Source organism: Gossypium arboreum, chromosome 8 (genome assembly GCF_025698485.1).
Source record: "Gossypium arboreum isolate Shixiya-1 chromosome 8, ASM2569848v2, whole genome shotgun sequence".
Taxonomy (NCBI): Eukaryota; Viridiplantae; Streptophyta; class Magnoliopsida; order Malvales; family Malvaceae; genus Gossypium; species Gossypium arboreum.
The window spans coordinates 571,001-584,885 of NC_069077.1; the positions used below are offsets into that span (position 1 = coordinate 571,001).

Here is a 13,885-nt window from a genome sequence, read left to right on the forward strand (position 1 = left end):
AAAAAAGAACATTACCATCAAAATGAACAATTTCCCTCAATATTTCGCAACAATAACATTCAAATCCCGGATTTATTTTCCCTTGATTACTAGTTTCTCCATTGTATTCAACAATGGCTTCCAAAGAAGGAAATGAAAACGGTACATGGAATTCATTTCCCAAGTTCATTTCTGTTTGATCCCCTAAAAGACTATCAATATCTAAAGGTTCATCGCTCGTAGGTAATTTCAGGGAAACTGGTTCCGGGATTTCATTTTCCAACTTATTTTCACTCGGGTCCACTAAAAGACTATCGATATCAATAGGAAAGTCATCGTTCGTCGGTAATTGCAGGGGAACGGGTTCCGGGATTTCATTTCCACCCAAATTCGTTTCGATTTTATTACCGGTTTCTCCACTGAACGGATTCGTATCCCAAAGCTCTAAAGAAGTGACATTAATGGCGGCGTTGATTATTTCCATGAATTCCTCTGAGTATTGGGTGTCATGAAACAGGTCGGAATTTGGATCCGCCATGGTGGTTTTCCTTGAAGAGATTGAAAGGAGTTATTGGCCGTTGTTGGTGGCGCTAGAAATAGAAGCGCCACCGTGAACAGCCGACAATTGAGAATGTGGAGGATGTTGTTTTCGAAAATTGTTTTATATGGGTGGGAAAAGGCGCGATATGGCAGTTAATGACCGTTGTGAAACGAGGGCAACGGTTGGAGAACTTCGGACATGTCTTTTGTTTTTAGGTTAAAACACGAACTAAGTCCTTATACTCTTATATATTTATAATTTAGTCCTTTTACTTTTTAAATTTAAAATATCACACCAATAAATTTAATCAAATAATAATATTAATATTAATGATTTGACTTGAATTTTGAAACTTAAAAATAAAGAGACTAAATTTTAAATATATAAAAATATAAGCAAAGAAATCTAATATTGACAATAAAAGAAGTTTATTTTAAATAAATATGAAATTTTATTTTTAATAAAATGACAACACACATCACCAATAGGTCAAATATTGTTGCTAAACTTATATGTTTATAAGTTACGAATTTAATTCATATACTCTAATTTAATAATTTTATTCTCTATTTTAAAAGAAATTTAATTTTAAATTTTTAATCTTATCCAACAATAGTGGTTAATTCATTAATGCTCCGTTTGGAAGCATTGATCTAAAATTTTAGATTTTATTTATATAAATGGTAAGAATGAAATGCATGGATTTAAAAATTTATCGTGAATGTTATATTTATAAATAGTTTATTAAATTTATATTATTTTCCTCAAAACATTGTTTTATTTAAATTATATTATTTTTAAAATCTCACAACAAAAATATTATCACATATGTAATATCATGTTTATTTGTTATTTCTACATAATACTTGTAAAAACACTCATTGGGTAGTACATAAATAGTAGCATAATTTGTACTAACTTATTTAATAATTATCATTTGAATTATGATTAAAATTTTAAAATTAGAAAAATATAACATCAAAATTAATAGACTTAAAATACAAAAATTAATATTATTTAAATCCTTTCACTTAAGTTTACAAGAGACCTAATATGTAGTTAATATAGTTGAATAATTTAAGAATTAAATTTGAATATATTTTAGCCGTCTCAAAATAAATAAAAATATTAAAGAAAAAGATAAATTGAAGGCGAAATTTACTCACCCACTTTCAATTAAAAATATTAAGAAATTGAACTTTTTAAAGTCCAAAAATAAAATTCATTTGACTTCCCACCCTTAAAAATAAATTAATTCCATATTAACATTTTTATTAGCGGGCATAGAATAAAATAATATTTTTAATAAATATAGTAATTAAATAAAGCGGTTCATGCTTACATAAAGTCAATGATTATCTGAATACTATTTTATTTTTATCGATTTCAGAGGGAAAAATAATTCATTAATTTTACTTTTTTACCCTTAAATTCACATTAATCACATGGACTACCTATGAAAATCCCCTATGAATTGGTAATATTGCACATCACCTTACACAATATATTAGAGAATTTATAATTTAATCACACATCTATTTATGAACTTTTTAATTTGTGCACCAAAACAAATTCTTAATTCAATATTTATATTTCCCATAGTTAGATTTTGGTATTGTTAGTAAATGTTAGAGTTTTGGATTTTGTATATTCAAATTCCATATTCATTATGCGCAACTGTCATATATGAATCTCTAATCACATCGTATGTTATGTTGTTATGCTCGAATTTTAGTATGAAATGTTTTATTTCTTAATTCGTGCGTGCGATTGTAGACTAAGCTTTGTTAGGATTGGTATGCCCGATCCATCAAAGCTAGGTCTTGGATAAAGAATTTAATAATTAAAATCAATATGATTCTATCTAAATTACTATATATTTTATAAGTAAATTTAAATTAAATAAAATCCATGTCGAGCCAAACAACTTGAAATAAAAAATATTTTGTTCAAACATAATTTTATTTGAATTAGAAATGTTTACGGGTCGGGTTGGATTGAGCTCAAGCCGAACATATATGTGGTATTAGCACACTTTATGCATTCCTAAACCTATTTTTCTAACATTTTATGTATTTATAAACGACTAACTCAAATTTATTTAAAACCTGCTCATTTTTCAATACCTTAACCTTAACATATTATTTAATAGTTACATAATAGTATTATATATTATTATAAATTTAATCTTTACACGGCATAAATTACATATGTAATAAAATAAAATTATATATTACAAAATCAAGAAACCGATTAGGTTAAGCTCGGATCTTGAAACAGGTCTAATTTTTATCTAAACTTATCTTTCAAGTTTAATATTTTTACTCAAATCCTCTTAAATTTTACACCGTGTGAACTAATGAGGAGACCCTTAAACCACACTTTCTGTTTCTTTAGGTACAATACAACATCACACACAATTATATATTGTTATTAAGTAATTATCTAATGTTTCCTTCACTAAATATTTTTTATTTGACTAAAATTAAACTAATTATTTATTTTGACTAAAATTAAAACTAATCATTTTTAGTGGAATTAAAATTAATTATTTTAAAATTTAAGCTTCTCCACTGGATTTCATGAATCTTGTTGCTTACAAACATACCAGTAGTTCAAATGTTACACCCATTTCAATTTAAAATCATTATTTAATTATTTTTAAAAATATATAAAATCCATTTGACTTTAAATAGTTTAATAAATGGTCCAACCATAAACTTAATCTTTTAATTCAGTACCATCAAATATTAATTGTTGTTTCAATTAATTAATAAGTTGACTTTAACCAAATTGCATAAGAATTTTTTGTATTTTAACTTTATTCTTACAATTAAAGAAATTTTGTTACTTTTAATTTTATACTTCACCAACGTGAAAACTGCAAAGCAACATCATTGATTAAGTAACAAGATTATCATATTAATTAAATTATAATCTTTAATACATTGAGATTTATCTATTTTTTTTAATAAAACAAGATAATGTTTATATTTTTTATTCAAAATTATAATTAAAAAATGCACGTGATTCAAGTGATTATCGAATCAAGTTTGAATTTTCTTTCTGAAGATTTCGCTAATACAAATATAATATAATTACAAGTGCAAGTCAAGTACAAATTACAAGTACATATAATATAAATCATACAAAAGTTGGACTAGTTAAATGAGTTTAATTGAGCCATTTATATTCTATATTGTATCAAATTCAAACTTCAAAAATAACCATTAATTGTCATGTTGGTTCAATGCTTGAGTATGAGTTTGATTGGCATCGATATTATTGTCAAAGCAGAACGATGTGAGTTCGATGGTACTGAAACGTGTTAATCATCTTATTTAAGGGTGGGAAAAGATCATAACCTAGTTCTAGGCTCATTGTATCAAAAGAAAAATAAAATATTGAGATTCCAAATTTAAGTATTACCCTGTATTGACATTGTTCAGATATATTCTGAATATTAATTAGTCTAATCATACATTATAAGGATTGATCATAGGCAAATTAATTTAGCCTTGCCTCTACCTCTGGTTGAGGCCTTGTGTTTTTAGTATTTAAGTTCGAATTCGATCATACATAATTTCCATGAGTTTACTTTGTTCAGTTATATCCCAATTCTTCGTTTATTTGTGTTTTATATTGCTGGTTAAAATACTTTTTGGGGCCTCAACTTTATAACTACTTTGACATTGGGACTTGAACTTCGCAATTGTTTCCACATTAGAGCCTAAATATTTATTTTGGTCCAAGTTAGCCCTTGATATTTCTTTAAAACTCTAAAATCCAAGCCCCAATGTGAGAACGATTACCAAGTTTATGGGACTAACTTGGACAAAAAAAAATTAGGCCCCACTGTAGGAACAATCACCTAGTTTAAGGCTTAATAAGGGAACAATTACCAACTTCATGAGTTAATTTAGACCAAAATAATTTAGATCCCAATGTGATAATTGTTACCAATTTCAAGACATCATATTTGATCCTTTTTGGAAACATGCATAGAAGTACTCATAGCCCCTTCTCAACCTATAAATAAGAAGATAATACGCTTCAATTCAGTCGAACTCATGTCCTCCTATATTAACAATAATACTTATGCCAATCAAGTTAATACTCAATCGACAATTATATTATATTTTTTTATATAGTAATTATCCTATACTTGGAATTGCACTACATCTATACTCCTTGCTTAAATTAAAAGTTAAATTAAAAACCATTTAAGCGCTCCAAGATTAAATTTAATTAAATTAACCGACGCCAACCCTTCAAAATTAAATTAATTAATTAAAAATCATTAAAAGAAAACCTTCATAAACCTTCCATTTCCGTCCTTATTTAAGCCCCTCCTCCCCTATGGTCATTACCTCCGCACTAAAGCTTACTTTTCGATTTCAGGTCTAAAAAAAGAAAAAATAACAGAAACATGAGGATAGCTTACTTGGACCGAACCGTACACGAAACCGACGGCGAACCGAAACCCAACGGTGACGTTTCAGCCATATCCAAATCCATCGACCTCCAAGGCAGTGTCGAGACCGGTGACAAAACCACCATAGCCAGCAAAGACTTCGGCGGTCTTTATTCAATCAAACCGTTAGCTTTAATCAAACCTGCCGGATCAGGCGACATTTCTAGGGTCATCAAAGCCGCGTCACGTATCCCACGTATGACGGTAGCGGCGAGGGGTAACGGCCACTCCATCAATGGTCAAGCGATGACAAACGGAGGGCTAGTAATAGACATGCGTTCTACAGAGGAAAACCATTTCCGACTCTTAAACATTAACGGTTCCTTTTTTATCGACGTCTCCGGCGGGGCATTATGGGAAAACGTCTTGACAAGGTGCGTTTCACGGTTCGGTTTAGCTCCGAGGTCATGGACTGATTACTTGAGCTTAACGGTTGGGGGGACGTTATCTAACGCCGGCGTTAGCGGTCAAGCTTTCCGTTATGGTCCTCAGATATCTAACGTGACGGAACTGGAAATCGTTACCGGAAAGGGAGACATAACGGTTTGTTCCGAAACCCGAAATCCGGAACTCTTTTTCGGATCCCTCGGTGGGCTTGGTCAGTTTGGTATTATTACCAGAGCTAGGGTTAAGCTTCAACCAGCTCCAGACATGGTGGGTTTCACTGTTTCGAGACACTGCATGTACGATGATTTTGTCTTTTTATTTATTTATTTGTGTTTTTAGGTGAGGTGGATAAGGGTGGTGTACACCGAGTTCGACGAGTTCACTCGGGATGCTGAGTTTCTGGTGAGTCGGGACGACGGCGAGTCGTTTGATTACGTAGAAGGATTTGTATTTTGCAACAATGATGACCCGGTTAATGGATGGCCAGCCGTGCCATTGGACCCTGTTCATGGGTTCAACCCGGGGATTATCCCTCAAACCGGTGCCTCAGTCCTCTACTGTCTTGAAGTGGCTTTTCATTACCAGAAGGGTGACCACCCTTCGAGTGTAGATAAGGTAATAAATTTTTTGTCTAATTATGGTTTTAGTCCCTCCAATATGTTGCAATTAGAGATTTAATCTCTTTACTGTAACTTGTCATTATTTTCTCTCTAATTTTAAAATATTATTATTAGGTCGAGCAAAGGAAACCGAGAAATTGACAACATGATTTCTTTTTATTAACATCTGAACCAATGGTGTTTGGACAAAGTATTTCATAAGTTAAAAATCTCAGTTAAACGGGTTGGATTTTGTGTTTTTCTTTGATTTATAATTAATTATAATTTTACGATAAAATAAATTATTTTTCCAAAAATACTATATATAAGTTATTAATTATTTTTATTTACTTTACTTTAATTTTATTATTTATGAATAAAAATTGAAACTTTACTAAATAATGTATAAAAGTTATAAAAATTATTTTAAAAAAATAAAGTTGAAAAATCTCAAATCCAAAACTATTATAAAAAACTGAAAATTAAATCAAACAAACTGTTTAAAAAAAAATTATTGAACCTTAGGAAAATAACCCCAACAATGGTGTTAGCTTAAAATCTTTTATCGTCACTTTAAAAATATTAAAAAATAATAAACTAAAACCATAATTATATGTATATTCATTATTTGGATTTTTAACTAAAAGAAACATGGTCACCCCTACATTAGAAGTCAATTACATTTTATCTGTTCTACTTATAAAATGCGTAAATGAGTCTTTATATGTTAAATCAAATAGTAAATTAATTTTTTGTTAAAATTATATCGATTTTTACTGTTAAAACTGATTCTTGTACATCAACATGATGTATACATAGCATATCATATTTTATTATAAGATTATTTCGTTAATCATATCAGCTTTTAATCGTATAATTTGATAAAATTTTAATAAAATTAATTAATTTTATTAATTTAATATATAAAGATTAATTTATTTATTTTAGAAAAGACAATAAAATATAAACTAATTTTTAGTATAGAATTATGGATGATATATATATTAACAATCACCCGCATCATGTAGTGACATAACAATATAGAACCTTAAGCAGTCAACGAGTGGTATAAAAAAGATACTGAAATTTTGACAATTTTCAGTGGGTCCAATTAATCAACAATGTCCGAAGCCGGACAATGAGGAAAAAGTCAAGGGAAAATTTCTAAATTGGTTATACGTGTACAACCCTCAGCGACTGAGGACGGGCCTCTTATCGAATCCCATCATATCACGAACCGAATAATTCACTATATGCTATGATTTTTGTTATTAATTTTTTAAAAGAAATTATTATTCATTACTTTTTTTTCTTTTATCAAAATTTCCAATTCATCAACGTTATAATTAAAATTTTTAAAAATCACATCCCAATAATTTAATGATTAGCTTGAGAATTTGAGTTTAATGGTTTTTAAAATACGTGTATAATTGAGTATTGGTAGTTTGAAAATAATTTATCAAGAGTTAGATTATTTTTATTAAAAATGATAAATTAATTTTTATATATTAAATTAAAGAATAAATTATTTTTATTAAAATTTTTATCTTTAATATGGCGTGCTATATCATGTTAACGTACAAGTTTACTTTTATCACAAAATATCTTGTCATTTAAATTTAAGTGAGTTACTTTTTATTCTATATGAAAATAACGTGATTGCCCCTAACTCCATCTTTATTTTACTGTGCTTTCCCTTTTGCAGGCCGTGGCCGGACTCTTAAAACGGCTGCGTTTCGTGGAGGGGTTGAAGTCTCAGGTGGACCTCAGCTACGTGGAGTTTTTATTGCGTGTGAAGCGTGCGGAGGAACAAGCGAAGGCCAATGGCATTTGGGATGCCCCGCATCCATGGTTGAACCTCTTCATCTCCAAATCAAACATCGTTGATTTTGATCAGACAGTGTTTAAGAAGATGGTGAAAGATGGAATCGGTGGTCCCATGCTGATCTACCCTCTTATGCGAAGCAAGTGAGTATTTCCCATTTCGCACTTTAAGGCTCAATGTAAGGGTAAAATTTTTTCAAAATAATAAGCTAAACATTTATGAAAATGTTCACTAAGGATTTTTCATTCACAATCATGACTCGCACAAACACATTTTGTGGACCCTTTGATTGTATTCCAAAACTGCATGTCTGCCACGTTTTAGATGATGAGGTCTCATCAAAAGCTTAGTTCTCGACACGTGTCACCTATAGAGCTGAGGGACCACAGCCAATTTCACCTCATCAAACACGGTTAATTTTTGAGGGTAAATTCCACTAGACGTCCTCATACTATAACTCAGATTTAAATTGGTCTTAAAACTTAATTTTATGGGAGCCAATTTCACGTACATGTGCACCCCGACAACTTAGAGTTGACGTGTTGAGCAAAAAAACAATGTCATTAAACTTTACGAAGGATATTTTCTAAAACGTGAAATACAACTTTTTGAATGTGTTTTTTCAGGTGGGATAATCGTACGTCGGTGGCATTACCAGACAGCGAAATCTTTTACCTTGTGGCATTGCTTCGGTTCGTATCGAGAGGGCCGTCGGTCGAGGAATCGGTGGCACAAAACCGGGAAATCGTCGAATGGTGCATCAAAGAGGGTTTGGATTTCAAGCTATATCTCCCTCATTACCAGTCGAAAGAGGGGTGGAAACGGCATTTTGGGGATCAATGGACGAGATTTGTAGAGAGGAAGGCTAGTTTTGATCCTATGGCTATCCTTGCACCTGGACAAAACATTTTTAAAAGGACCCATCTATCTTAATTTCTAATGTATATTAAAAAATTTATCATATTTAACATGATTTTATGTAAAAAGGAATATTATCCTAATCAATTGCAATAAATATCGTAAACAAATAAAAATCAAAATATTAAAATAATGATATTTTAAGTGTTTATTTGTATCCAAGAAAATAATCTCAAAATTATATTCATCAAGGACAAAGTCAATTTTTTAAGGGATTATAATTAAATTATAAATATTTAGGAGACTAAAATGTAAATTTACACTATATCAAATTATAAAATTATAATTTTTGAAGGGTTATTTAGTTGTATCCATAACCCTTCTATCCTATGTTAAGTGACTTTCATGCATAAATTTTGACTCAAAAATTAAAATTTCTTGGTATCGAAAGTTTTTTTAACTATGCAATTAGATAATTATATATTGATACATAATATTAAAAGGGCATGTTTAAAAAGCCTGAAAACTGAATTATTAATTTTTGGAGGGATTAAAATATATATATTTATTTAAAAGATTATATCACATTATTAATACATTTCGCCTTTACTTTAAGAAAAGAAAAAAAAATTGTGTTTAATGCACCACAATATAAGTTCAATATTTCATGCAGTAAATTGGTCCATTTTTTTATCTTACATGGTAAAAATAAGTTACAAATGACAAAATTATAGACTATGGTTTATTACTTATGGCAAGTAAGCTTTGCTAAACCTGCCACAGCTAAAGAGTTAACGTAAGTGCATGGCTCGGTGTAGATCGACGTCCAACGTAGATCACTAAACTTATCTTGCTTGTCCGGTCCACCGAGGATGGCGCCAGTTAACTCGTTAGGGTTCGGTGAGTCCTTATTGAACCAACGGGCGAAACTCATGCCGCAATTGATGTCCTCGTTGGCTTCCGATAATGGTATCGATGCACCCCTATGGTGGGCTTGTTTTGGTGGATTGTTCCCGAACCCTACCATGTATGATCTCCCTAGTGGGTTTGCCCCGAGTATGTAATCCATCTACAAATTCAAATTCCGTAAGTGAAGTAAATTGGAAGTCGAGCTTTACGATTTAAGATTTAAGGTTTTAGGGTTTACTTGTTGCTTAGCGAAATTCAACACAGTAGAGGCGTCAAACTCTTGGCAATCACATTTGACCTTTAGGTTGTGACGTTGAAGCAAGTCACCATAGATACTGAAGAGGAAAGAAACTCCGGTAACGTATTGGAGGTTAGCTCCATCTCTTAAATGGATCAAACCACCTGAAATATATAAATTGTCAAATTTTCATTAATCAACAAACATTTTTCAAAACGGAATCAATAATTAAATTGATCAAACCATTAATTTTCGGTTTGTCTATCGATTCAATTAAATAAATTATTTTAAACTCATAATAAGCAAATGGGACTGTAATGGTGACCAATCCACCCCAAATTTTGGGAAATTTTCATTTCTCCTTAACATTTAAAATAAAATTTAATTAGACCCCCAGTTTTTGGAAATTTTCATTTTTTCCTTGAAATTTTTAAAAAATTTTATTAAGCCCTTCCAATTTATTGAAAAATCTCATTATACCTTTTTTTTAATTTTAATTAAGCTCTCTTAAAATTCTCATTAGTTTCACAAAAATTTAAAATTTTAATTAGACCCCAAAATTTTTTATTTTAAAATCTCATTAAAACTCCTAATTTTTTTTAAAAACTAGGCCTTAAAACTTAGTCCTAAAATCCACCACTGATAAAAATATTTAAATAAAATAAAGAAAATGATTCAATAGCTAGTTCATTAGTAAACCGGTCCAATCCCTTATTTCAGATTAGTACCCGGCTAGTTTTCGATCTGACCGGCCGGTCCGATTTTGAAAAGCAAACATGATGATGGAGAAATGAAGTAGAGACCTGGAGTCTTGGGTACTTTGAAATAAGGACTTTGAGGAAGCACAGAGCAAATATAACTATCAGCATGTTCCTTGAAGACTTTCAAAGCTTCATCATTGCTTTGAAGGAAAATCTGCAATCATATATATATATATACACACAAACAAGCATTGGTGAAATGATTAGATTCATTGCAAAAAACAAAAAAAAACAAAAAAGAAGGGGTTGAATTGAATCGATGATTTTGGGATTTAAAGATTAGGGTTTAACGAACATCGGAAAGGAGGACTTGGATTCCAGCATATTTGAGATCCCAATTAAACTCATCCACAACTGCACTCACTGCTTCTTCTGTTATAAACTTTCTAAACTTCTGATCATGTGTGGCTGTGTATAACCATGATGCAGCCCACAACAATTCATCCTACAATAATTTACATATTTGTCAACATTTCATACGAAAACCAATATATATAGCTATTTTAGTCCCTAAGAAGAGGTAGGGAGTGATCTTGGTCCCTTAGCTAAGTGGTACAATAGGTATTTTAGTCCCTTTCAATTATAAATTATTCAATTTAAGTTTTTTTAAACATTTTTTTAGTCTTTAGTCCTCAAGCTTTTAAAATTTTAGTTTGGCCCTTAATATATATTGAGTCCCTAACTTTACTCACTAAAAGTATTATGGAGAGCCCTATACTATTAAAAAATGGGTAAATTAATACCTATACATTAAACTAAAAAGCAAATCGACCCTTTCTATTAATAATTCATCTATTTGTATTGTTAAAAATTAATGTGGCTGATGGAATAATTAGACATCACGTGTACGCCATATTGATGTACGTAGACTAATTTTTAACAATAAAAATGAATTAAGTTTTTAACAAAATGGCTAATTTACTTTTTGTCCTAATACATACGAACTAATTTGAAGTAAAAAGAATAAAATGTAATCCGATTTTTAATATATGAGCCTCCAAGATATTTTTACCAACGATACCCCTGAAAATACATATATAGACATATATATATATATATATATATACATACTAAGAGAGAGAGAGAGAGAGAGAGAGAGAGAGAGAGTTACATTATAGCCAGAAAAAGAGCAATAGAAGGGGCATTCTCCATCGAAAGTTCCTTTGCTCCTCTTACCAAAGTAGAAAAGCTACAAAAAGGAAAATAACCGCAGAATTAATAAATTTAACGTCCATTTCATACATGTATACGTACATATATGTATATGTATATGCATACCGATTTGGCTTTGTTAAGAAGTCTACGTGCATAAGGAGGATCGACATATCTAAAGACAATAGAAGAAGCAGCCATTGCAGCTGAAGTTTCAGCTGCAATCTCTGTCCCAGGTTCGGTCTCATTGATTTGCAGCACAGTCCTCGGTGTCTTCATATTTTCTGGTCTCACCCAACATTTATGATCTTCTACAGGATCCCCAACCTTTTCCCCACAAACAAAATCCCAACATCATTATTATATATATATATTGTAAAACTATTACGGAGACTCTTGAATTAAGAGTCAGATTATATTTTATTCTCTCTACACAAAAAATAGATAAATTAGTCTCTAAATGTTAAATCAATGAGCAAACTAATCTATTTATTAAAAATTGTATCTATTTTTACTGTTAAAAATTAATTCCAGTACATCAACTTGAGGTAATAGAAAAGATCAATTTATTTTTTGATCTAACGCGTAGGGACCAATTTGCTCATATTTTGAGTAAATGGGGTAAAATGTAATCTGATTTCTAATACAAGAGCCTCTATATATATATAAAGTAAAATTATCATAGAGGCTCTTATACTTTGAGTCGGATTATATTTTGCACCCTTATTAAAAAATGAACAAATTAGTATTGTACATTAGATTAAAAAGCAAACTGATTCTTTTTGTTAAAAATATCATCCATTTCTATTATTAAAAATTAATGTGATTGATGAAAAATCAATATACTCTTTGATCTATTTTACCAATTTTAGAATAAAATTGAGTAAAAATGCATTCTACTCCTAATACAAATGATTCAATGTATATTCATTTACCTGAACATAGAAGATGCCACGTTTTTTGCCACATTTGAGGAAATAATCAGTACCCCAACGAAGTGCCGAATGAACATTTCCCATTTCTCCTGCAGCTTTGAGTTCCTTTTCGTAAGCAATGGCTGACCAAGCCAAGGTAGTGATCGTAAACGCCATCGGCATCCCGTATTTCACGTTATCGCCGGCATCGTAATATCCTCCAACAAGGTCCACCTGCGAATTATTTCATCAAATTAATATGCATACAAAAGATTTCTCTCGAAAGAGTCTACAAATAAAACTGAAACATATCATTTACATTTGCTTCTTTTCCATCATCGAGTGCAGAGTCTCCTCTCCAATGTATTCTATTATTAGCAGGGAGTTTACCCGATCTTTGTGCTTCTAAGAACATTAGGGATTTCGTAAGGGCTTCTTTGTAATTAAAATTATGTCCATTACATTGAAAAACAGCCAACCATGTAATAAGAAGAGCTGCAAATAATGTTTTTGTCCACATTTTTTAAAAGCCCCCCCAAAAAAACTCAGACTTTGATTTTCAATAAATATTCAAAATCTAGAAGAACCAAGTCTTTTTAAGAGCTCCAAGGCATTGGAGCTCTGGGTTTTTATTCTTTTTTATTTCTTAGTTTTGGGTGCGGATGAATGAAAAAAATGAATGAAGGGGAAGACTAGTTATAGGGAATTACAATTGTTAAATTTAGCAATGGTGGGGAGGGTTAGTCTGTTAAATTTAGGCTCTTTTTTTTTTTTTTTGTGGCCAAAAACATTGATTTTTACTAAATATTGGGTATTTTAGATTCATGGTTCAGCTTTTTTTGCCCTTTTTCAAGTTTTTTTCTTCCAAATTGTGTGTTTTACTATTGGATTTGCTCTTTTTTTTTTTTTGTTCCTCAAAAAAACTGAATCTATCTTTAGTTCTCGATGATTTTCATTGATTGAATTTTCGATTTATTTCATAAAATTTATTTTTAATTTTAATTAACATTTAATTCAAATAAAATGATTAAGTTTAAAATCAACCATAAAAATTAAATTAAATTTTAGCTATAATATACCATTAATCCTTTTTTTTTTTTCAGATTTCAATATTTTGGTATAAATTAAATATATATTTTACTATTATCTTAATTTTTCTTTCTATTAATTAAATTTCTTAAAATAAATAAGTATTTGCCCTATAATATAATATATTTAATTTAAATATGATATAACTTATATAATATA

The 13,885-nt window shown here is 30.2% G+C and overlaps 2 protein-coding genes across 2 annotated transcripts; one reads left to right on the plus strand and one right to left on the minus strand.

The window, feature by feature from the left end:
- Window positions 1–4,859: 4,859 nt before the first annotated feature.
- LOC108468351 (cytokinin dehydrogenase 7-like) lies at window positions 4,860–8,806 on the plus strand. The gene is made up of 4 exons (XM_017769241.2): window positions 4,860–5,648; window positions 5,721–5,996; window positions 7,686–7,948; window positions 8,432–8,806. Exons 1-4 carry the CDS (start codon window positions 4,950–4,952, stop codon window positions 8,736–8,738), a joined length of 1,545 nt encoding a protein of 514 aa, XP_017624730.1. The 5' UTR covers window positions 4,860–4,949; the 3' UTR covers window positions 8,739–8,806.
- A 462-nt stretch (window positions 8,807–9,268) lies between these two features.
- Window positions 9,269–13,327, minus strand: LOC108469046 (endoglucanase 16-like). Its single transcript, XM_017769934.2, has 8 exons — window positions 12,957–13,327; window positions 12,659–12,871; window positions 11,850–12,050; window positions 11,683–11,760; window positions 10,867–11,016; window positions 10,614–10,725; window positions 9,811–9,974; window positions 9,269–9,732 (listed from the first exon to the last, which is right to left on the minus strand). Exons 1-8 carry the CDS (start codon window positions 13,155–13,157, stop codon window positions 9,409–9,411), a joined length of 1,443 nt encoding a protein of 480 aa, XP_017625423.1. The 5' UTR covers window positions 13,158–13,327; the 3' UTR covers window positions 9,269–9,408.
- Between the last annotated feature and the right edge of the window lie 558 nt (window positions 13,328–13,885).